Here is a 24,343-nt window from a genome sequence, read left to right on the forward strand (position 1 = left end):
GACTAATTTAATTTAATTAAATTAATAATAAAGTAAATGATAAAAGTAAATGTAACTTATAAAACTGGAGATGTAATTTATTTAGAATTAAATTCTTGCTTTATGCCTCAAATAGGCAGTACATGAATAATTTTCCATTTATCATATTGATTCCAATCAGTTTAATATTCTGAATCTCATCTGCTTGTATCAGATATCAGAAATTAAAGTGATAGAAATTAAAATTATTATAATGAAATAAAGGTCAGTTAGATAAAATCAATAAAAAATTAGTTAAAAGGCTACAAGGACCAACGCAATGGTGGAAATATGCAAAAAATAATAAAACGGTTATTACAATAAAATAACCATATGAAAGTGTTTATTTAATTAGAACATGACAAACGCCGCGTTTCAATCCAATTCGGATCCTTTTCAATGTCGACTAACAAAGTGAATAATAAACATTAAGATAAAATTAAAATTAACGGTCATAGGAGAAATGTAAATAAGTTTCGGAACAACGCAAAGTCAAAAAAAGTCAAAAAATCGGAAGCAAATATATGTACAAACGGAAAATTTAAACCGTCAATCACAAAAAAGGAAAGAACGCATCGCATTAACGTATCGCCACAGAAAACCCGAAAGCTCGTACCGCATACCACCAGTATACCGTTAAAAACGAGATGATCCTCTCCAAAAAAACCGGAAGGAAAACCCACATACAGGTCCATGACCATTTCCAAAAGAAAAAACAGTCAAAGATGCATAAATCGATGACCAGTTGGAAACTTGATGGTCCAAATATGTGCGAGTAAAAGCTTAAAAATATGACACTCTAAAAAAGAAAAACAAGACAGAGCAATAATTTAACAAACATCCGGAAACTACTTAAGAGAATCCTTCATATAAAGCAAGAGTAAAGTTAATATAATAAAATCACATACCGGTCTCTAAATTTGAAAGTGATCTCAAATAAAAAAATCGAACACAAAGGGAGAGCAAGTTAAGCACAACTTGACGTTCCAATCAACAGAACCGAACTGAGGCACATGGGGATCACATATAGCCAAGAACGCGAAACATCAAAAAGAGGGGGGGGGGGAGAGAGAGAGAAGGGAAAGGAAGGAGAGGAACAAAACGTCACAGAAGGAAAGAAGACAGAACGAAGGAAAAATTTCAAATAATCACTGCGAACATTTTTTTATAATGGGCAAATACATCTTGTCCAAGAATTCGGTATCGCTCTGAATGTTAAGGCCATGGTTCTGACCAGAGATATGTAACATCTCAGCAATTAGCCTCTTTTTATATCTAGGTTCCTCCTCCAAAATGGAAACATTCTCCCAATCAAACTCATGTCCGTTCAATCTATGAAGAGACACAACTGAGAGAGAACCAGAAGATTTATTGATATCAGAACGATGTTCTTTAATTCTGGTCAGTAACTTCCTTTTAGTTTGTCCCTACTGTTTGATAGAAATTAAAATGATAATTACTATATTTTTAGTCTTTTATTCATATTCGCGACTTTATATATATTTCTGACAGAAATTAGATTACGAGAAAGTACAGCTCACGTAGCGGTAAGTGAAGGAACTATCGAATCATGCAAACTCTGTTCCGTTTCTGCCGTCAATCTACTATCAGAGATTGTGTGCGCAGATTCTGCTCGATTTTTGTTATCAATTTGCTATCAAATTGCGCCTCACAGATCCTGTTAAATTTCTATCAATTTGCCGTCAGTTACATCTGCAGGCTTTACTCGATTTCTGCCGATAATTTGACATCAAATTTCATTGCGCAGATCCTGCTCGATTTCTGCCGACAATCTGTTGTCAAATTGCGTCGCACAGATCCTGTTCAATTTCTGCCATCAATCTGCCGTCAGTTATATCAGCAGGCTCTACTCGATATCTGCCGAGAATTTGATATCAAATTTCATTGCACAGATCCTGCTCGGTTTCTGCAACCAATCTGATATCAAACTGTGTTGCGCAGATCTTGCTCGATTTCTGCCACCAATCTGCTATGATAATTTTAAACAAATCCTGTTCAGTTTCTGCTATCAAATTATGTCAGCAGGTTTTGTAACATTTCTGCTGACATTCTGTTATCATTATTTGATATAACAAATTTGTTATACAATCTGCAATCTTACTGTCGACAAAAATTTGTAGCAGAAATTGACAAAATCTGTTTGAACAGACTTTGCTGACTGGGATGTAATATATATATAATATATACACAACATATTTAGAAATAATATATCCACAACATATTTAGAAATATGTTATAATATTCATAAAAGAAACAGGTACCAAAATGTTTTAACGAAATGCAGAACTAAACAGAACTATGTATTATTATACGAAGATTATATCTAAGTGTCTAATATCTATGAGATACATATGAATTAGAAAACAATTTATAAAAGTAACTGTACATTTCAATAAAACCAGAGAAATAAAAACTAGAAAAAAACGATTATTGTTCATTATCTATCTTGGTAGTTGTATTCAAAATAAAACTTTCTTTTGTTTGTAAATCTTACGAATTTTTTTCTTTCGTTGACTGCTTCTGTCGTTCGATAGATTTTACAAGCCAATATTTTATTACAGCCTCTATCATCGCTTCGGAACAGCCATGCGTTTTTTGTGTAGCAGTTAATATTGCTGAGCAAGTTCGAAGATTAGAAAAATTACGTTTTCCTTTAAAACCTATCCAACTATAAGTCTTAGACAAATCATTAGACATTATTCTTGTTAAAATGCGTTTCACCATCTGTTTGTAAGATGTTCCTCCAATTTTTATAATTTCCGTTACCTAAAATACAAATTTATAAATTTATATAAATTGTAAATACAATAAAAAATGCATCAGTAAATTACTTACAAACTTTTTGAAGTTATTGTCCTCGATTAGAAAATCTTCGAGCGCTTCTAATTGTTCTACTTCTTTTAAAGGAAAATTATAATTTTTAAATATAGAATCTTCATTTGATATAATTGGTTCATCTTTTTCAGAATTTGCTTTCGTCAAAACGCTCAGATCCTCTGAAATTTGTTGTTGTCTTAGATTAATTATTTGCAATTGTCGTAATACTTGTCTTTTGAAATTATTATCTGAAACAAAGTATTTTTATAAACATACATTTTTTACAATTGGTAATGTTCATTTTTAGATATAACAAACATTAGTGCAAATTATTGATCATTTTAATGTACATTAAAGAAAGAATACACTATCTAGCAAATATTTTTTAGTAAAAATAAAAATAGAATGTAATATATAATATTACCAGATAGATTATCAGATGGTTTTGCAGTTTCAAATGAAGATTTGTAAGCAGATGTAGAGGGTAGTTCACGATGTAAAGTGTTTTCTTCTTCATGATGTTTTCTTACTGTAATTGATTCGATCACAGGTTTATTTGTAACTGTAGGTTGTAATGATTTTATACCAACTGTAAAAGTTAAAATTATATTTTTCTTATTAAAGTTTAAAACTATAGAACAAAGCTGACGAAACACAATTGATGTTAAATATATGCTAAAACATACGTTTAGATGGTGAAGAAGGCATTGTTGTATTCGATAGTATATCGTGTTCAGAATAGTCAGAACTTGAATCTTCAGAAATAATCCTATAATTAGACGAAACATTCTATTTATCGTCAAATTAAAATATTATATAACAAAGTAAAAAATGGATAGTCTTATTTTTTTGTGAGGTACATAACGAAATGTTATGTCGGGGGGTAGAATCACTATCAAATTGAGCAACATCGTCTCCAGAACTTTTTTCATCAAAAAATCGTTTCGTTTTAATCTGTCTTTTAGTTTCCAAATCTGAATTGAGATCGGACGAATGTTCTGCTTTTGCGGACTTTGCTTTAGCTTTCAGCAAATTATCTTAAACAAACATATATCAAATTAATAATTTAATAAGTTAATAAATTGAAACAAAATATTCGATATAATATAATGTAATAAAAAAATTATTCCAAATTCAACATTCTATAAAATTACCATATGTTTGTCCATTTGCTAATTGTCGTATTTTACATATATTCCATTCACCAAATATTGGCGATATACACGATGATATGGCTCGTGTTAATTTTGACCCTTTATAAGGTGGCCAATAACAAATGTCATCGAACACCCAAGCAGATGGTACAGCCTCAACAACATTATCATCAAGGAAATGAATTATCTTCCATTCCATGATCTTTACAGTTTTATTAAGATCGAATCTTATGATGCAATTTCATTATTGTTTTGCTAAACAAATTATATTTTCATTTATGTAAATAAAAACATTTAATTAAAAAAATTGTATATTCATTGGTTTTATAAATTCAAAAGCCATTGTTAAATTAAAAATGTGCAGAATCAATTTTGTGTAGGCAATATTTAAACATGAAGAAGAGGAAAAACGACGAAATCATTATTATTTGGAAAAATAACAAGTTTGTTAATAATATCATTTACTAATCAAAATGAAGTAGAGCCAAGAGTATTTACAGAATAAATATTTAATCGCGAAGACTGACATGGCTTATTAAAAAAATTACAAACATTTTCAAACTTTCTACCGATAATATAATAATTATTATTGCGTATAGCGAAATTATCAATAAGTACTATAAACTTATTTTTAAGTAAACAACAATTGTTTCCAATGTTTGTACTCAATTTAAAATGTTTGAATGTACAATTCTTATATTCTTTTGCAAAATCATTTGACGGTAAAGGTCCTTCATTATGCTCTGTGCTGAATAATATTTCATTTTCCATTGTATCACATATTGATATTGTATAATTTTTTTCATGTAAACGACGTACAATTTGAGCTAATGGTTGATTTGGCTTTCTTACCAATTTCTTCAAAACTTGTAAAGAATTTTCAAACGGAAACGCACTGAATGAATCTAATGTTCCATAGATTTTAGTGTCTTCCACTATATGTGCTAATCCATGCACATTATGAGAAATATATTCATAACCATAAATAATTTTTACTTGATCAATGAAGTACAACAATAAGCTATTTGCAAAATCACTATATATTTTGTATAAATCTTTAGAGATCAAAATTCTAATTGCAATATGTAAAGTGAGAAAATGTAAATATTTATCGTATGATATTACATTCTGTAAAACTAATGGTCCGCTATATAGCAAAAAAAATCTAAATTCTGTTGCTTTCCAACGCCTTACTTCATCCAATGAACGCGTTTTTCTAACAAATTCAATTGGAACGTAACTTCTTATCGATAAAAGTAAATGAGATATTTTTTTTTATACATTCCTTTAATAATTTATGTGAAGGTTTTCCCGCATAACCATATATTTAAAAGAAGTTTTTTTACAACGCCTAAACAAATCAGATGCATATATTCCAAAGGAAAATTAGTTGCCATATCAAGATTAGGTATATCTTCTAAAATAGATACTCCATTATGATATTCTGGGTGCAATTTATGGCGAAAACTATCATTTGTTCTTTTTGTTGCATTATTTTTAATAAAAGAGACTCTACCTTTTATGTATTTACCTTTTTGTATACATTTAGTACAAGAATAAAATCCTGAATGACCTTTACAGTAAGTTATGAAAGATTTTGCAGGAGCATCACAAATAAAACCTTTAATTGTAAATGGTAAAACTCGTCCTTGAAATACAAAACCATCGTTTACTAGTTCTATAGCTTCTTTCACAAAATCTGAGAGATATTCATTAGGATTAGTGGGTTTTTCATAACCATGGTAAATACCAATTACGGATATATTATAAGGATATTTAAATAAAGAACATAAAATTGGATAAATCTGACTACTGGAACTTTTACTAAGAGGTAATCTATCTATGTTAACTAATAAATCAATCGATAATAATGTGGAAATATCCACCTTAGAAATTAATTTATCTATTGCAAACTTTAAGCCAAAGTGTGCATAAATTCCTGGGTCTATATTTTTTGAAAATGTTTTTCGAAGTGTTGTCAGTAAAGTTCTAGGGTCATTTGGTAAATTTGAGTGAATAGGTATTGTTTTCAATAAACTTAATAATTTTCTTAATGATTCGTGAGACACATTATATGTAATCGCCCATTCACGTAAACCATGAAAAAAATTATTTTCCGCACTATTGTTTTGTAAATTAACATCAAAGTTAGTCAAAGGCTGGCTATCAAAATTGTTTAAACTATTGTTGCCATTTTCCATAAAAATATCAAACAAATTTTCGTTAAAAATATAGCTTTTATTATTATTTGTCTTGTCAAAGCTATTATGTTCATTACAATTGATTCTGCAAATTTCTATACAATTAACAATAGCATCAGCACGTGTATTAATAATAGGTGCTTTCCATTTACATCAAAACTCAGATAAATCTCACTTCTGTCTTTCTTTAACATGAATGTTGAAGAAAGACAGAAGTGAGATTTATCTGAGTTTTGATGTAAATGGAAAGCACCTATTATTATCATTAATATCATTCATAAGTTCATAACACGTGTCTATGTTTTTTTTAACTTTTCTAAAAAAAGTACGATTTTTTTTGCATTTAGGCATTATTTAATTTTATAACTAATATAATATAATATAATAACTAATATAATATAATATAATGAAATATAAGGCTAGTACCAAAATCTGAAATTGAAACAAAATTCAAACAATTTAAATTTAAAGTGAAACAAATGTCATGTGTATATATCATGTGTATATATATGAAAAAAGAATAAATAAACTAATAAGGTAGTTTTTAATTTGTACTTACTTTATGCTTCGTGTCCTAATCACCCAGTGCAAAAGTGACGCAACGTATTAGCTATTACTATTAGCTATTACATATTAGCTTACAATAAATGAAGCTGCTTGAATGCTGCAACATAAAGAGAATTTTTCATGAGAATAAGAAAATAAATATATATAATGAGATAAATCTCATTTGTGATGTCATAATTCAGTTGAATGCATTTTCCTTTTGATGTTGGCAAGTGAGATTTAACTGAGTTTTTCTCTACAATCTGAACACAGAACTATACAACAAAACTGATACAATTTACAAGACACTCCATAAAATTGACTCTACTGTCATGCGCTAAAAGGTGCGACTTTCTTCAAGCATAACCTTAAATGTACTGAAGTGTTTTATCTTGAATTGTTGAAAATGTAAAAAATATTACTAAAAATATATAGAAAAATATTCTTAAGTTTTATTTAATGTTGGATAAAATGAAATTAATAAAAGAAAAAGGATGATTACCTCTGATTAAAACGATTTCAGGCACATGCATGGAGAGCACTTTTCCACAGTATATCTTTTCCAAAACCGCTCACGAATATGGCCGTCTAAAGGCTTGTTCATGGTGCGTACAGTCTTAAGGGTCCTTTTACACTTAACCTAATTCGAATTAATTTATTACTGCACATGTGCAATAAAATGTGCAATGAATAAACTCAACGAATATTCTAAGAATGTTCTTATTTATTACTGCACATGCGCAATAAAATGTGCAATGAATAAACTCAATGAATATTCTAAAAATGTTCTTCTCTAGTAGAAATATATGATTTCCATTCTACGTACATTCATATAATATTCAATTCGAATATTCCAAAATTAAGAACATTCGTACTTTATAAGAATATTCATAGAATATTGTGTGCTATCTGGGACGTCACCTTGCTACCTGGATATATTCTTAAGTTTAAACCGATCTTAATTTGTTGGTTATCGATAGTGGAATAATATAGGTGAAGGGATAGTTAAGTAATAAAAAAAAGAGAAATAAAGGAAAATAACGTAGTTTGCAAATGGTTTCAAAGAAAAGTTTCAAATTTAGGAGAGTTCAATCGGGAATCGGTTTTCGGAGATTCGAGCCGGATTAGGAATCGTTCGCGAACCGCCTTGCGGAGATTCTAAGCGAACGGGGAATAGTTCACGAACCGCCTTGCGGAGATTCTACTCTCTAAAAGTGAATCAGTGAAAATATCACTAATTTAAACAGTAAAATAAGATTTCACTGAGAATCAGTGAGTATTTTACTGATTTTCAGTGGAAACGCTTATTTTTTTGTTATTTTATCTTATATCTCACTGATTATGGTCAGTTAAAATAAAATTCACTGTAAAACCAGTAAATTTCACTGTAAAACCAGTAATCGCTAGTTCGTTTGTTTACCGCTACGATCGCTATCTCTCTCGTATTTAGTTTTAATCATAAGAATTATATAAAGTTTGCAAAGAGCGACAGATAAAATTAAAAATATTACTTCGATTTAATTTCAGATATTAAATCGATCTTATGAGTCGGACAAATAAATGTCTGGCGACTTAATGAAAATTATTTGTTCGTTATCTATTTAAAATAGCAAGTTCAATATGCATGTAATATTATAAATAAAATAAAATTTTTAATATAATAAATATTTAGTAAATATAAATAAAATTTTTAATTTTATATGAAATAGATAGAGAGATGAATTGTAGTTTAATATTACTGACAATAACGAAAGAAATATTATTACTGATTGAAACAGTCAAAATTATTAACTAATTCTTTCAATAAAATACCACTGATTTACAGTGCTGTACTTATAACTGCTGTAATTAGTGACTATTTACTGCTTTTCAGTGATAATACACTGATTCACTTTTAGAGAGTAGGCGAACTGGGAATCGTTCGCGAACCGCCTTGCGAAGATTCTAGGCGAACGGGGAATAGTTCGCGAACCGCCTTGCGGAGATTCTAAGCGAACGGGGAATCATTCGTGAACCGTCTTGCGGAGATTCTAGGCGAACTGGGAATCGTTCGCGAACCGCCTTGCGGAGATTCTAGGCGAACGGGGAATAGTTCGCGAACCGCCTTGCGGAGATTCGAGTCAAACGAGGAAGAATGAGGAAGATGATTAGGAAGAGGAATGAGACAAGGAGTAATTGAATAATTATTAAATTATTAAAATTTGTTTTCCAAAAAAATGGATGTCGATAATTTCTGATAATTAAAAATTAACTGGTCAAGGATCGTTCCCAATGACAATCAGCTAACATGAGGGGGGGGGGGAGAGAATAAAGTTAAATTAAACTTACTATTTATAGCGAGCGTTGAGGTACAAAACCAAATCGAGTAGAACGCAGCTTGAACCCCTTGGTTTCAAAGTAGGCAGATCCCGCAAGTGAAGAACAGGTGGGTTAGTCGATACAAACTGGCACTTCACTCACACTTCACGTGTTTAATCAAATGATTCACGAAAATTTCGTTGATGTCAACTACCGGACTTTTTGTTTAATACAGGCGAATTGATTAGAAATACTATGAAGTGCCGGAAAATTTGTGTTCTGAACTGTGTGTCGCTCCTTGTGCTCGCGGTTTTTAAAGTTGCTCCTCCTCTCTTCTGGATGGTGGGAATCTTTTTTGAGCGAATGAAATAGTTTCAATTACTCCCTTCTTAAGGTCAAGGAGCCTGATTTTTAAGAGGAGAAGGGTTTCTTAAGATTTTTAATTGGTTGAGCCTTTGGCTCGAGGCTTAGCTCCATCCAGTAGAGAGTGGGAGTGAGCTGATTATCTTATCGTTTGATGATTCAACGATTCGGAGACCGCTTGAGGGTGGCCTGTCGAACGAGCGCACGTGCACTATCAATTTCAAGAGTTTTGTCTTATGTTTAGATTTTGACAATCTTCCCGAGGACCAACAATCTTTGTTTTAGAAATTCCTGAGATAAAGCGGTTTCGAGAGTAAAACTATATCAATAAATACGGGGCTATTGGAATCTCTATTAACAACTTGCGTCTCATAATTCATGAACTTATTTAGAGTTTTGTTGACGCTATCTCGACTGGCCATTCTCAGTATTAAATTTGTTTAGTTCGAATGTCGATTATGTGCGCGGGTTAAGTTGCGTTCTTTATATGCTATCATAATTTTTAAGAAGGATCGCTTTGCATTTCAAATGCAAGCCGATCCTTGGTTTCTTTCTCTCATGATATAATTTCGAGGAAAGAAAAGAATCGTGGAGTCCACCGGACGTAACAATTATTTTTTTGATAAAGAATTGTACATAATAAAGAATTGTATATAATAAAGAATTGTTTATTAGAAATACATTAAATGCTGAATTTTTTTCTTAAAAAAATTTTGTTAAAGGATTTAAATGTACAATTGAGCGAACAATAATAAAGGAAAAAATTATTCCCACCGCAATGATATTAAGTTTTGCAAAAAAATTGAATCACATAGCTTTAAAACTTTTATAACTGATTAAATAATTATTAATAATTATCAATAGTTCAACTTTTAAATTACCTTAGCGTTAAAAAAATTAAAGTTAAGAGAATTTAAATAAACAATTGGGCAAAACCTTTTAAAGAAGAATGAAGAATAAAAGTTATTCTTGTCGTATAACTATTAAGTTCTATTTAAATTACAACTTTCAAACTGAACATTTTGAAACATTCAAAATATTTTTCTAAAAATAATTTTTTGTTATCTATTTCTTTAATTGGCAAATTATTATTACATAACAGAAACATAGTGTCTTTACACACAAATACACACACACACACACACACATTCATTTTAACAAATATTTTGTAAATACTATTTAACTATTGCATGAGACAATTGATGTAGATATGTATTCTTTTGCATATATTTATGACGATATTATTGACACTTACATTTAATTTCAATCATATTATGAATAAATTGTGGCTTATCTTTAGATTATTTTTTCCTTGCTTGTTATGCTACACTATGAATACAAAAACAACACATTATACAAAAAATATTAAATTGTCTTTCAATGAACATATTCTTACATTAATTTAATGTAATTCTCGTTTTTCAATAATGACTTCTATAGGTTTAACAGTACATAGTGTTATAGCCATATCTAATTTTATTGCATTTATCTGTATACTTTCCTCGACTTTGAATACGAATGTTCTTATCAAAATTGCTAAGAGAACTTTTATTGCAATCATTGCATATCTCATACCTGCAAAAAACTTGTTAGGTATATTGAAGTAAATTTTTTATTATGATACGTTTTATGTGATTTATTCATGCTTACCTATACAATTTCTGGGACCATAACTAAATGGCATGTAATACTTAGAAGATGTTCTTGTTTCTCCAGGGAGAAATCTGTCCGGGTCAAATATCAACGGATCGGGCCAATATTTTTCATTTCGATGTAGAGCCAGTATTGCCAAAATAATTTCAGTGCCCTTTGGCAAAATGAACTCTCCTAAACATATATGCTTATATTTAATGCTATTATAATAAAATTAGAAAACACTAGAAATTATAAATTATTAGAAAAATAATAAATAGCTTATAATGAATAGCTATAAATGAAGCAATAGGAATATAATTTAAATCGTCTTATGTTCTTTCATTTCACAGACAGATATATATTTGATACAAAATTGAACAAACAATATTTTATATTAAAAATTAAAATGATTTTTTAAGTTTTTTTTATTGAGAATTATTGAGAATTTTGATAAATTTAAACTTTAGTATTTTTTGTTATTCTAAAAGATTTAGTTTTTAATTTTCTGAAAGATATTAATGTTGTTTTAAACATAACAGTTCTTTTTAATTTTACAATTTTTATCTTTAGTTTAACAAAAAAGACTCATGTGCTTTTTTCGGATCTTATTTTGCTCATAATTCATAATCGAAATAAATTTTATGAATAATTGCAGAAAGAGAAAAATATCAATCTTATAAAATATATATGTCTATTATTGAATACTTTTCTATGTTTAGCTTATTTTCATATATAAAAACGAAATAAACACATAATTACTAATAATAAAATTGTATATATATTCGTAGTTATCTTTTAAAAACTATGATTTTTCGCGTTTAAGTTATATATAATAATAATTGTGCATAATAACACACACACACATAAAATAACAAGTTAATTATATTTAAAAACAAACCTATTTTTACATCCGTTGTTAGATGTCGCCCAATTAAAGGAACAGCAGGAAATAATCTCATAGTTTCTTTAATGACGCGATCCAAGTAATTCATATGTTGTAAATGTTCGTATTTAATTGGGGCACATTTTGGAGTTTTTGTCTCATAAATTTCCCATAATTCTTTATATGCTTTTTCCTAATATATAAAATTAATAAGATATACATTTAATTATATAAATATAAATATATGCAATATGTATAAATTATAAGAGAGACAATTTGATTAATCACACTTACGTAATCTTATTAATTACATTTACGGATTCGTATTCTGATATCAAAATAATGATAAACGTCAATGTAGACATTGTATGGCTTTATTAAAATTCTTAATTAAAACACAAAATTCTTATTTAAACGAATTTGCAATAAGTATATGAGTTACTTTTTGTTTGCTCACTTGTGTTATAAGTTATAAGTGTAGTTACTTTGAAAAAGAAAAACGTTTATACAAACTAAATTTAAGTTACAACTTGAACAAAGCAATTTAATATATATGATATTCTATTAACCTCAGTAGTAGAAATTACTTCATAATGCATATAATAATATATTAAAAAAAGATTTTGAACAAGTTATGATTTGAGTGAATATAATTGAATTTACTGAAAAAGAGTTTTCTCGATTGTTGTTTAAAAAGATATTCGCCATAGAGAATCGTACGAGAATAGTCCGATAATAAAGATAAGCGTTAATTATTTGATCTATACGTGAAACATCGAAATCATAGGCATGTATTGTTACATGGAGAAGAGAAATAGAAAGCGGTTGATTTTCATCTACTGATCGGCATTTCAGCAATAAAAAACTGATGTGACAATTATTCGAAATCCGCAATGTGGATTTTACAGTTAGCGGATTTCTCCAAGAGCTGGCATTAATCAGAGTATAAAATTTGGCTACTACTTCTCTCCTCTATGTAACAATGCATGTTCATGAACTTTGAAGTTGCGCGTACAAATTACAATTACATTCAATTACAATCAATTTCTTTCCGGATTACTCACCGGGCTATCATTTGCACATTTCGTTTATTATAAATAAATTAATGTAAGTAAATTTAATAAATACGTACTTGTATCTCTGGAAAATTTGCTAACATAAAGATTGCAAAATCTACCGTAACAGCTATTGTGTCGAAAGCCTAAAAATAAAAATTTCATTTATTGATTACAATAAACAAGTTAAAACAAAAAAAGCTCTAAAATATTAAATATGATAAATCGGGAAGAAATAGAACTAATAAGAGTCGAGCACAGTAAATAAATGCATTTATATTGTGTAAAAGCTTTAATAATAATTTTGGTTTAATAATAGTTTCGATTCTTTCTTTGGGCCTTTCTACAGCAGAAGAAGCAAATAATATGCTGATAAAGAATTAGATATAAACAAACCAAGATGAACCATTAAATTCCATACGAGGAGGAGGGAAAAATAAACATGTGTGGACATGGAGTGCAAAACATTTGAATTTTCAATTTAAACTTTCGTTAAATTTTCAATTATTACACATGCATGATGAAGACATTTTATATTTGTTTGTCTATTGAAACTATTTTTCTGACGCTTAATAAATAACATTTATATTATCAATTTCTTATTTAAAAAACGTTATCTCTCGTTAAAACTCGTTAAAAAGCGTGATTAATTTATGATATTCGTAATTCGACGCAAACTACTTTTATTAATATTATTATGATGCTATTGATGCGTGTTTTTAATAATCTATCCGATTACTTAATATAATACACCACATTTTTATTTGATTATTTAAGGAGAAGATTTTTATAAAGTATTTAACGAAGGAACGCAATTTGTTCATATCAGTATAAGATAAAATTATATTTTGATCACTATATCTCTAAAATGTTCAAAAAAAAAGTAGAACATATATGTGATATGTTAAAAAATACGTATATAAGGCAATTCGTGTTATCAACACTATAATCAATTCTCTTTCTGTTTCTTATTTATATTAATCATTTGCACTCCGTAGGCGCCGCTACGGCGATATGCATTTTATAATGAAATTATATGATATTTATTTTTCAATCGATTATAATGAAATTATTCATGATACTGAGAACAGTAGTGACAATAGTAGAATTTTTTTATTTGATAGAATAACATTTTTTAATGTTCACTAAAGGTACCACAAAACTGCCTTGAAATTACTGGTAGGCCATATAACAAAATTAGTTGGAATGCCAAAGTTAAATAATATTAATTGTATTGTTACAATATATTATTTATTTTTGTATGCTGGAGATTCACAAAAAGCCGAAACATTATTATTAAAGAGAATTTCAACACAAAATAAGTACGTTTATTTTGTTAGACTCAATTCTTATTAGTCCTATTCTTCCTCGCCTTTTTATATTTAATGTAATAAATTATATTTATTTATATACAAATATAATTATGTAGAAATAATATAAAAATACTTTAAAGACCCCTAATACATACCTCTAACATTATCGTAATTAGATTATCATGTATCATCTCTTGCGGATACTTGTCTTTATAAGACATTTCTAATAGAATGTCAAGGAATGTCTCATCTATCTCATATAAAAAATAAAATGTAAAATTTTCTGCGTGTGTATATAAAATTAGTGTCTAAATTTTATTATAGTAGGATTAAATGTGTCACTTTGAGAATTAATATTGAAAATAAATTTAGAAAAAGAAAAATATCTTTAGCAATGATCAAAATTAGACATTTTAATAGTGTTTTAACAATTGAAACAAACACTTTGAATAATAGTATTTTAGGTTTTGGAAAAGAAGTTATTTTTACAATTTAAGAATCTTGCATAACATAAAAACATACAAATAAAACATGGATAAAAACTTACGATTCGACGTTCCAGATTCAATGTTGGTATTCTGTGCATTTAATGCATATATGTGCTGTTGTATTATCTGTGTAATAATAAATTATGTAGTTAATATACACGTATATAATTAAATTAATTAGTTAATATTCGCGCTTACATTATTTGTAAAAGAACGTAAACAGTTTACACTTTTTCGCTGCTCTCGTCCCACAGCAGTGTGATTGAATATCAAATTAGGATATAAGAATACATTTCGCACTCTTGATTTAAAAGTTTTTCTCACGCTAAAAGATTTTTCTTTTAAAATATTTTATATAATATAAGCACTTATATGATATAAGCACACATTTAACTAATCGTAATTATTAAATTTTACGAATAAACTAACTAAGAAGCAAATATTATTCTCTTAGTTATACATCAACAATATTATTTATAAATATTTAACTAGAAATATAATTTAATGAAAGAAATATATTAAAAGAAATTACATTTAAAGAAATTCTTTTGAAAGTGCAATCTATTAAAAAATTTATAAGTTATTTTTTAAATAGACTTATTACTATGATTTACATATATACATTACAATAAGAAATTAGAGTTAAAATTATTTTACCTCTCAAATACTTCGAGACATTGATCGATTTCATTCGATAGAGACTCCGGTTTGATGTTCGTCATTATGCCTTTATAATGTCATGAAAAATAAATTAATTAATTAAAATATTAATTATTAATTTATTAGTAATATTAAGTTACATATTCGCTAAACAAATGTGATACAACATTTTTAAGCGGAAACGAATGTTTCGTTATAAAATTCCTGAAAATTACAATTAACTACATAAGATTGTACTTGTTTCATTATTTTTATTATATATATATATCATAATATATATATTTATATATATTATATATATATAAATATATATTTTTCTATATATATTTCAATGTTATTGATATATGAATTTATTATATCAAATGTTGAATAATATTCAACAGCATATTGAATACATTTTATCATTAAAATGTATTAGAAAGTAAAATACATAAAAATTTAAAAAAACAATAGACACGGTAGAATCTTGTGATACTATATATGTAGCAACAGCGAAGCGAACTGTGTATCTACACTCACCCGCAAAAAAAACGGGCCACTAAATTTTAACACAATTTTTTCACATTTTCAAATAGCGATAAATCAGCAAATAATCACCGTATCGAGATGAAACAAAGCTCAAATTAAAGCTTGAACATTTCTCTTAAAAACCAAGAAAACCAAATTTGAATTACAAAAAATGTTTTATAAAATGGCGGACGTTGAAGATAACCTTCGAAAAATGGAAAACAAATTTTTTTTTTCAACTGTTGCGTTGCTCAGGAGAATCTACACGCTAATACATAAATGTATCAGTTTTGAAGCTCATTTATTTCCTAACAAATCCATATTTTGAACAATTTTCCATAACCTTTTTTAATAAAGTTATACCGTTTTGAAGAAAATGTTGCAAAATGGGCCTTTTCACCGCAACGCTTTGCAAGAGGAATCGAACAATTTAAAACAGGAAAAAATTTGATTAACAGTATGCTCCAACAAATCGAAGAATTGATAAATGCGAAAGGAGGCAATACGCATTATTAAACACACACACACGCACGCACACACGCACGCACGCACACACACACGCACGCACACACTCACTCACTCACTCACTCACTCACACACTTGGGATCAGATTCCTGCCACGTCCACGTCGTTGACCCTGGATAATGCCAAGAGCAGGATACACGCATATGCATATGTACACGCACGCATACACACAAGATTTAAATCCAACCATATGGAGCATCTTGGGTCGAGTTACACTTTAATTTCTTTTATTGAAAAAGTTTATCTCGATAATTTATTGATTTGAATTGCAGATTTTACAAGAAAAGTCCCATTTTGCAACATTTTCTTCAAAACGGTATAACTTTATTAAAAAAGGTCGTAGAAAATTGTTCAAATATGGATTTGTTAGGAAATAAATGAGCTTCAAAATTCATACATTTGTGTATTAGCGTGTAGATTCTCCTGAGCAACGCAACAGTTTAAAAAAAAAATTTGTTTCCCATTTTTTGAAGGCTATCTTCAACGTCCGCCATTTTATAAAAAATTTTTTGTAATTCAAATTTGGTTTTCTTGGTTTTTAAAAGAAATGTTCAAGCTTTAATTTGAGCTTTGTTTCATCTCGATACGATGATTTTGTGCTGATTTATCGTTATTTAAAAATGTGAAAAATTGTGTTAAAATTTAGTGGCCCGTTTTTTTTGCGGGTGAGTGTATATGTGAGTCGCCTTTCGCCTAGTTACGAAGATAATAGATTTCTAGATTATATTATCGGATCTTACAAAGTAACAATTAGGACATTCGAAATCTTAATCGATAGCTTGAATCTCATCATATAAAGAAAATATCTATATTTTTCTTCTATGTAATCGTAAATGTAAATATTACGATGCAAAATTCTAATATGAATATTTTCATTTAAGAAATATTTTGGTCATTATCACAATCGCTTTTCTGTTCTTTCCTATTACATATGTTTCTATTGTATATGTTCTATCACACACGTTTTTTTCTATATGTTAAAATTCTCGCACAAAGTGTTATAAATCCTATCGTACAGTGGTACAGATTTCTACTCCATGTGGAATGCTTTGGATAAAGCTAATGCCGACGTTATTTTGAAATATATATAAATGCACAATGTACATATTATATATGTATATGTGATTGAATACATACATTTTATATATTCTGTAGGATAATTTATATATTGTTTAAACTTCTGTTTTTCTATTCTAATGATATAAACTAAAGTAACTAATTAAGAAATTAGAAAGCTACTCATTCTATGCGTTAGATCCAATAAATAAGATATTTTTAATTAAACGGTTTATGCATAAATATTATTAAAAAAGGATTAAAATACATCGTCTACACATGTACGATCAAAAAATTATTGTAAAAACCAAAAAAGTATTAATTTACAGATATTAATTTACAAAATACTAATATATAATAAAATGTTATAAAAGTAAAAATGTTAAAAAAGTACTAAATGTTTTAAAAAAGTACTATTTTATCGTCTATTATACAAATTTACTTTTTACACAAAAAATTATAATATAAAAAAAATTATAATATAAAAAGGAAACTAAAAAACTATTTAAATTTAAACATATATCTTTCTTGCAAAAGTTACAATATTAAAAATATTGCAAAATTATGAAAGTCATAAATATTTTATACAAAAAACTTGATATTGTTATATCAATCGTACAAAGTAACATGAATAATATGATACAAAAATTTACTATTAATGATCAAATACTTTGTTATCAAATTTCAAATATAATACATGAAAATTATATAGGTACATAGATCATCTTATACTACAATTAAATATGTTTTTATCGTTATAATAAAATAATAAAGAAAATTCTTACTGATAGACAATAAATTTAAATGAGAAATATAATATTATATATGTAATATGAGTAAACAATAGCCCAAAATTTCTTTTTGCATTATTTTATTAAATTTTTATAATTTTTACATTATTATTTTAGATATTATTTTTGCATGAAAGATATATAAGTTTAAATAATATTTATTCTCAATTGTACATTTTTTTATATCATAATTTCTTGTAAGAAAAACAGATTTTCGTAGACAATGAAATAATACTGCTTTGTATTAAACTAACAGCTCTTTGGAAATAATTTTTTGAACATGGTCGTGTATTTTGGCAACATTTTTCAGATTTTCTTGAAAAAATAAATTTTTTATATGAATCATTATGCTATAACTTTGATTAATACACAAACTTATGATCAACACAATCAATTCGAATGAAATAAATCTAATTCTGCTATTGTTAAATTATTATAATTATGACAATTTTTTACTCTTTGCAATTTTATCTTTATATCATCTTTATTTAACATTATTTAATTTATAAGATATATAATATAATTACTATGTACCGTTAATCCGTTTTTTTTCATCTCTTGTAAATTTTTTATTTTTTTTGAAATTTTAACGGTAACAGATATGCAAACATTTTATAAATAAATAAAAATATTTAATCTTACCACAGGCAGTATTCATAGCATATTTTGATATATGATTGTGAATGATTTTCTTCCTATTTAGTCCAATTTTTTCTAACTCATGTGTCAACATTAAAGATTGTTTGACAAATACATCAAAAGACTTTCGTAATGCAATTGTACTAAAATTCGATGCTATTATTTTTCGATATTTAATCCACATCAATTCTGAAATAAGTATCATAAGAAGATATAATAAAGAAAGAAAATATATAATATACAAATAAAAATAATGATATTAGAAAATGTTGTCAGAAATTTAATTATTAATAATTTTAAATTTGTCATATTAGTATCGAATTGTAAATAAAAATATTATATAACTGGAATGCAAATAAAATATAAAAGCTACTATTTTTAATTATGTTATTATGTAATTTAAGTATTAGAGAGAGAGAGAGAGAGAGAGAGACAAAGAGGGGCGGGGGAGAGAGAGAGAGAAAAATAAGGCTGCCATTTGTAATTTTACTAATCTAAGATTAAAAGATTTAAAATTTCAGATTGAAATCCGGACACTCATAATTTATAATGTAAAATTATTACAACTGCTGATAAAGTGATAAAAATGATAGAATATTTTATATTTTGAATCTTTAATCTTTTATATTTTGAATTCTTAATATAATCATTAATACTATTAATAGTCATTAATGTTGAGAATTTTTAATAAGAATGATTATTATAATATTTTTTCTGCTGCCAATGATTCCGACCGACGTTCTGGAACGACATTCCGTGCGATCATGCTTGGATAAAAAGCGCTCAAAATCTGAAGTACTTTAAAAAATACCCTTAAATATTCTCGGATACTCGAAAAACCCGAGCAAATCTGAGAAAAATTAAACGGATAGAAGCCCTAATTAGAAGTTATTTTAAATTTTATTATACTAAAAATATCTTACCAGATGCTGTGAGCAATCCCTTGCCGAATGCTGGTTCAATAAATTTATATATCATATTTTTCTCTACATTGTTTTGCAAAATTACCTATAATGTAATGTGAAATATTTCGAATGTATATTTGTTTGTGTCATTTTGACAATTAAGTATGAGTAGTTCAGATGGCAAATTATACAATTTTATCTAAATTTAATATCGAGTTTTAATATATCGAGTTTTAACAGATTTGGGACACAAATGATGCGATCAGTATAACTATATTGAATTCATCTATTTTCAAGGTTAATCAGATCACATAGTTAAATTTCTAATTATCCTTATGTGTACTTATGGTAAAAACAAATACAAAAAGCTTTTTTATTTTTCAAATTTTTATTTCTCGGACATGTATAACTTGAGATTTGAGTTACTCATACAGGGTGTCCCGAAATTAACGCTTGATATTTTAAAGGCAGATTCTCTGGCCAATTTAAAAACGATTTTTCCTCAGCGAAAATGTCGCGGCACTAATAGTTTTCGAGGTAATAAACGATTGAAAATAAAGGGTTTTTCGCAAACTAAGGCTTATGGGAATAAAATATTAATAAAGTCACATTCTTTAGTTAATTTTAGGTAGAGTTTACTTTAATAGAATTTTAATTTAAGGCTTAGTTAGAAAGATACATGATGACAAAAATTGGGAATATGCAAAAAATAATGATCTCCCTCGACATTTTCGCTGAGGAAAAATCGATTTTAAATTGGCCAGAGAATCTGCTTTTAAAATATCAAGCGTTAGTTTCGGGACACCCTGTATAGTTCAGAAAATCACTTAGATTAGTGATAAATTATTGTTATATTAATTTATTATTATATGAAAAAATATGAAATATTTATTTATTTGGAACATATATATATATATATATATATATATATATATATATTTTCTCAATAAATATAAGTTTATATTTATGAAATATATGGCACTATTTTTCTACCTGCATTTGATCTGCTTCATGTATTATAATAAGTAATTTGTTAGCCATCCAAAGTTTAAGTGGAGACGGATAATCTTCCGTCAGTTTAATTATAATATCCAAAAATTCTAAAATATGGTTTTTGATTTATTATATAAAATAATTTATGAACATTTTATTATTTTAAATTAATACAATATTAACGATAATTAATTTTCGGGCAAATATTTTTATCTTTTTATTATTACCATTAGAACTCCGCCGAAGAAAATAAAAAGCATTTCCAATAAGCGGAAATGCTCTCGGTCCAGGCAGGGTGTTTACCGTTTTAACAGAAGATCGTCGGTGATTCAAGATTAAATAACTTATGACGATACCTACCAGTGCAATTAACACAACACTTACGAATGACATTATTGAAAAATTGTAACAGCAAAATGACAGTATGGTTATACACTAATGTTACCATAGATGTTATGGATGCTTTTATTATGTCTTCCCCACCCAATCATACTATAATAAATAAACACTATTTACATAATGCGTCCTTTAGATTTGAAAGTAAACGCATTAATTTATCTTAAAATATCAAGTCTCACACATAAAAGATTTCAGAACTTTTCCGTTTAAAAAAGATAAAAATTAAATAAGTTTTGACTTAAAATGCAATACTTTTATAAAGTTCTATACCATCATAATTTTGATGTTATATGTTAAATGATAATTTTCACTTTGCTGTTTTTTTAAATTCTTTTAATGTTAGAGCTATTTTATCTTTGAAGAAGAAAATCAAATCTTTCAATAAAATTAAAGTCACTTTAAAAGAAGATAAATATGAAATGAAAATATTAATCAACAGAAATCCTACTTTTAGTTTTCTCTCTTCGTCTCTCTCTCTCTCTCTCTCTCTCTCTCTCTCTCTCTCTCTCTCTCTCTCTCTCTCTCTCTCTCTCTCTCTCTCTCTCTCTCTTTCTTTTGTTCTTTAGGATTACATTATATTACATGTGTATATGTATGTTTATATATACAGGGCGTTTCAGGATTAAATGTCCTAATTTAAAATATAATTTAGGACCTCAAGAAAAAAATTTTCCTCTAAAGATGTGCCCGTAAATATTTCGTTTAAGAGATATTTGATTTTCTACTATTAATGAAGAGAAAGGTTTATGCATTTGGAATGCTATTTCTGTTTTTCATAGATTTCCCCCGCCTCTTAGTATAGAGACCGATTTATTATATATATGTAATAATAAGGCTAGCTATAGAATCTTGTTGATAGCATAAATAAAAAACATATCGATGTTTATGGAAAAGTACATGTTATAATTTATTTATACGTGTCAATGCTACATGCCAATGCAATTATGTAAAAATATTATATACGGTAACAAATTATTTCAAGATTAAATATCTTAACTTAAAGTATGAATTTAGGACCTTTTAACAAGTATCGGTATTGTAATATCATTCCTAACTTTCCTGTAACTGTAGACGTCAAATGACATATGTTGCTGTTTTTTGTTTAGCAATCGTTTATTTATCGGCTGTTCTTCCGAAAACTATGCTCCGATTTGGATCAAATCTTGTAAATAGGTTCCTTTTAAGTAAAACAAAAAATATGCTTAAAAAGTATCTTCATTTTTGAGTCGCGAAAAAGCCTTCTCGTATACTTCTTTTTCATCTAGCAATATATGTCATTTAACATCTAAAGTTACAGGAAAATTATAGGAATGATATTACAATACCGGTACTTGTTTAGAGGCCCTAAATTCATATTTTAAGTTAGGACATTTAATCTTGAAATAATTTGTTACCGTATATAATATTTTTACATAATTGCATTGATATATAGCATTGACACATATAAATAAATTATAACTTGTACTTTTCCACAACCATCGATATTTATGCCATCAACAAACTACCATAAAGACTAGCTAGAATCTTGTTGATAGCATAAATAAAAAACGATGTTTATGGAAAAGTACATGTTATAATTTATTTATATGTGTCAATGCTATATGCCAATGCAATTATATAAAAATATTTTAATAACTAGCCTTAATAACATATCTAATAAACTGGTCTAACAGGTAGGGAAATCTATGGAAAAACAGAAATAGCATTCTGAATGCATCAACTCTTGTCCTGATTAATAGTAAAAAACCAAATGAAAGGAATACATGTGCATGAAAAGAAACACTTTCACTGTCAAAGAAAAATTCTATGAGCAGTGATAATCTAATTAAACAAAATTCTATTGTTTATGTATTTAACATATTTATTTTTCTATGTATGTTCTTTGCTACAAAAATCTAATTAATCCAATAAAATTACATTTAAAAAGATTAAATAAAAATAAGTTTTAATCTTTATTCTATAAAATGTTTAAATTTATAAATTATTATATATGAGAGAAGGCAAAGAGAGAGAGGGAAAGAGAGAAGGAGAAAAAGAGAGAGAGAGAAAACTCATATTTTAAATGTATATTCAAATAAATATTTACATGGATTTACAATTTACAATTTATAATAAAGATAAGACTATAATTTTTCTTCTAAAGTTAATTGCTAAAGTTTAATATTTTACTATTTACACATTGGAGATTATGATTGTTAATTATTATAATTAGAAAGAAGGTGTAGTAATTTAAAATAGTTTCTATATGCATAATTAGATATATTTTTTCAAATTAAAAATTACTACTTGGTAGAATAATATTATTAAGCCTTATTTTTATTTCCGACACTTTTTTGTAATTTTTATTATTTAAAGAAGAATTTTTATTAGTTGATCTTGATGAATATTTTATTAGTATCTTGAAGAAAAATTATTATTACCTCATTTGTGTGTATAATGTTTATATTATATTATATTGCATTACATTATATTGTATTTGGTTAAACTATTGTAATGTTATATATGTTATTATTAATCTCTAAGTTATTGTTTTTAATTTTTTGAAAATAATAAGATTACTCTCTAGACTTTAATATAATATATACATGTTTTCAAGATGTCACTCCATTAAATATATATTGATATATATAGAGAATTTGAATATAGATGCATATACATATACTGAGAAAAAATCTGGTTTCATTAATTAGAAATCTGGTATCCATCAGATTCCATCAGTATGTCTGTTGGAAAATGGACGAATCAGAATTCCTTTAGAAATTACCAGATAAATATGATTAATTTCTTCTTATCAAAAGACACAGTAGTGTTTCGCGCCAAGTAATACGCATCACAACATTCGCGCACAGCAGCAGCGAGGGATCCCGTGTATCTTAACGCGAGTCGAATATTTAAGACCTTATAGAATTATTGGATTTCAATAATGACTGAACCGATTAAGTTTTCAAAAAGCTTAATAGATAGCTTGAGTTTGATTTATATTATACAGGGTGTCCTAGACCACCCGTACACCCCTTTTCTTTCAAAAACTAAGCATTTTAGAGAAAAATGTTTCAGACAAAAGTTGTTTGGTTTC

At 27.4% G+C, this 24,343-nt stretch overlaps 2 protein-coding genes across 2 annotated transcripts; both read right to left on the reverse strand.

Annotated features, from left to right (window-relative positions):
- Nucleotides 1-2,376: 2,376 nt before the first annotated feature.
- LOC145974923 (uncharacterized) lies at nucleotides 2,377-9,428 on the reverse strand. Its single transcript, XM_083105053.1, has 8 exons — nucleotides 9,086-9,428; nucleotides 7,260-7,397; nucleotides 6,771-6,875; nucleotides 4,011-4,265; nucleotides 3,543-3,893; nucleotides 3,281-3,445; nucleotides 2,875-3,104; nucleotides 2,377-2,805 (listed from the first exon to the last, which is right to left on the reverse strand). Exons 5-8 carry the CDS (start codon nucleotides 3,562-3,564, stop codon nucleotides 2,530-2,532), a joined length of 693 nt encoding a protein of 230 aa, XP_082961179.1. The 5' UTR covers nucleotides 3,565-3,893; nucleotides 4,011-4,265; nucleotides 6,771-6,875; nucleotides 7,260-7,397; nucleotides 9,086-9,428; the 3' UTR covers nucleotides 2,377-2,529.
- A 1,059-nt stretch (nucleotides 9,429-10,487) lies between these two features.
- LOC145974850 (cytochrome P450 4c21-like) lies at nucleotides 10,488-21,291 on the reverse strand. The gene is made up of 12 exons (XM_083104943.1): nucleotides 21,096-21,291; nucleotides 20,869-20,975; nucleotides 19,894-19,978; nucleotides 18,974-19,159; nucleotides 15,450-15,519; nucleotides 14,991-15,117; nucleotides 14,852-14,918; nucleotides 14,460-14,554; nucleotides 13,069-13,137; nucleotides 11,952-12,129; nucleotides 11,069-11,245; nucleotides 10,488-10,993 (listed from the first exon to the last, which is right to left on the reverse strand). Exons 1-12 carry the CDS (start codon nucleotides 21,259-21,261, stop codon nucleotides 10,821-10,823), a joined length of 1,500 nt encoding a protein of 499 aa, XP_082961069.1. The 5' UTR covers nucleotides 21,262-21,291; the 3' UTR covers nucleotides 10,488-10,820.
- Between the last annotated feature and the right edge of the window lie 3,052 nt (nucleotides 21,292-24,343).

This window comes from Camponotus vicinus, unplaced genomic scaffold, assembly GCF_025532165.1.
Source record: "Camponotus vicinus isolate PSW18456_S1 unplaced genomic scaffold, iyCamVici1.0 SCAF_1, whole genome shotgun sequence".
Lineage (NCBI taxonomy): Eukaryota > Metazoa > Arthropoda > Insecta > Hymenoptera > Formicidae > Camponotus > Camponotus vicinus.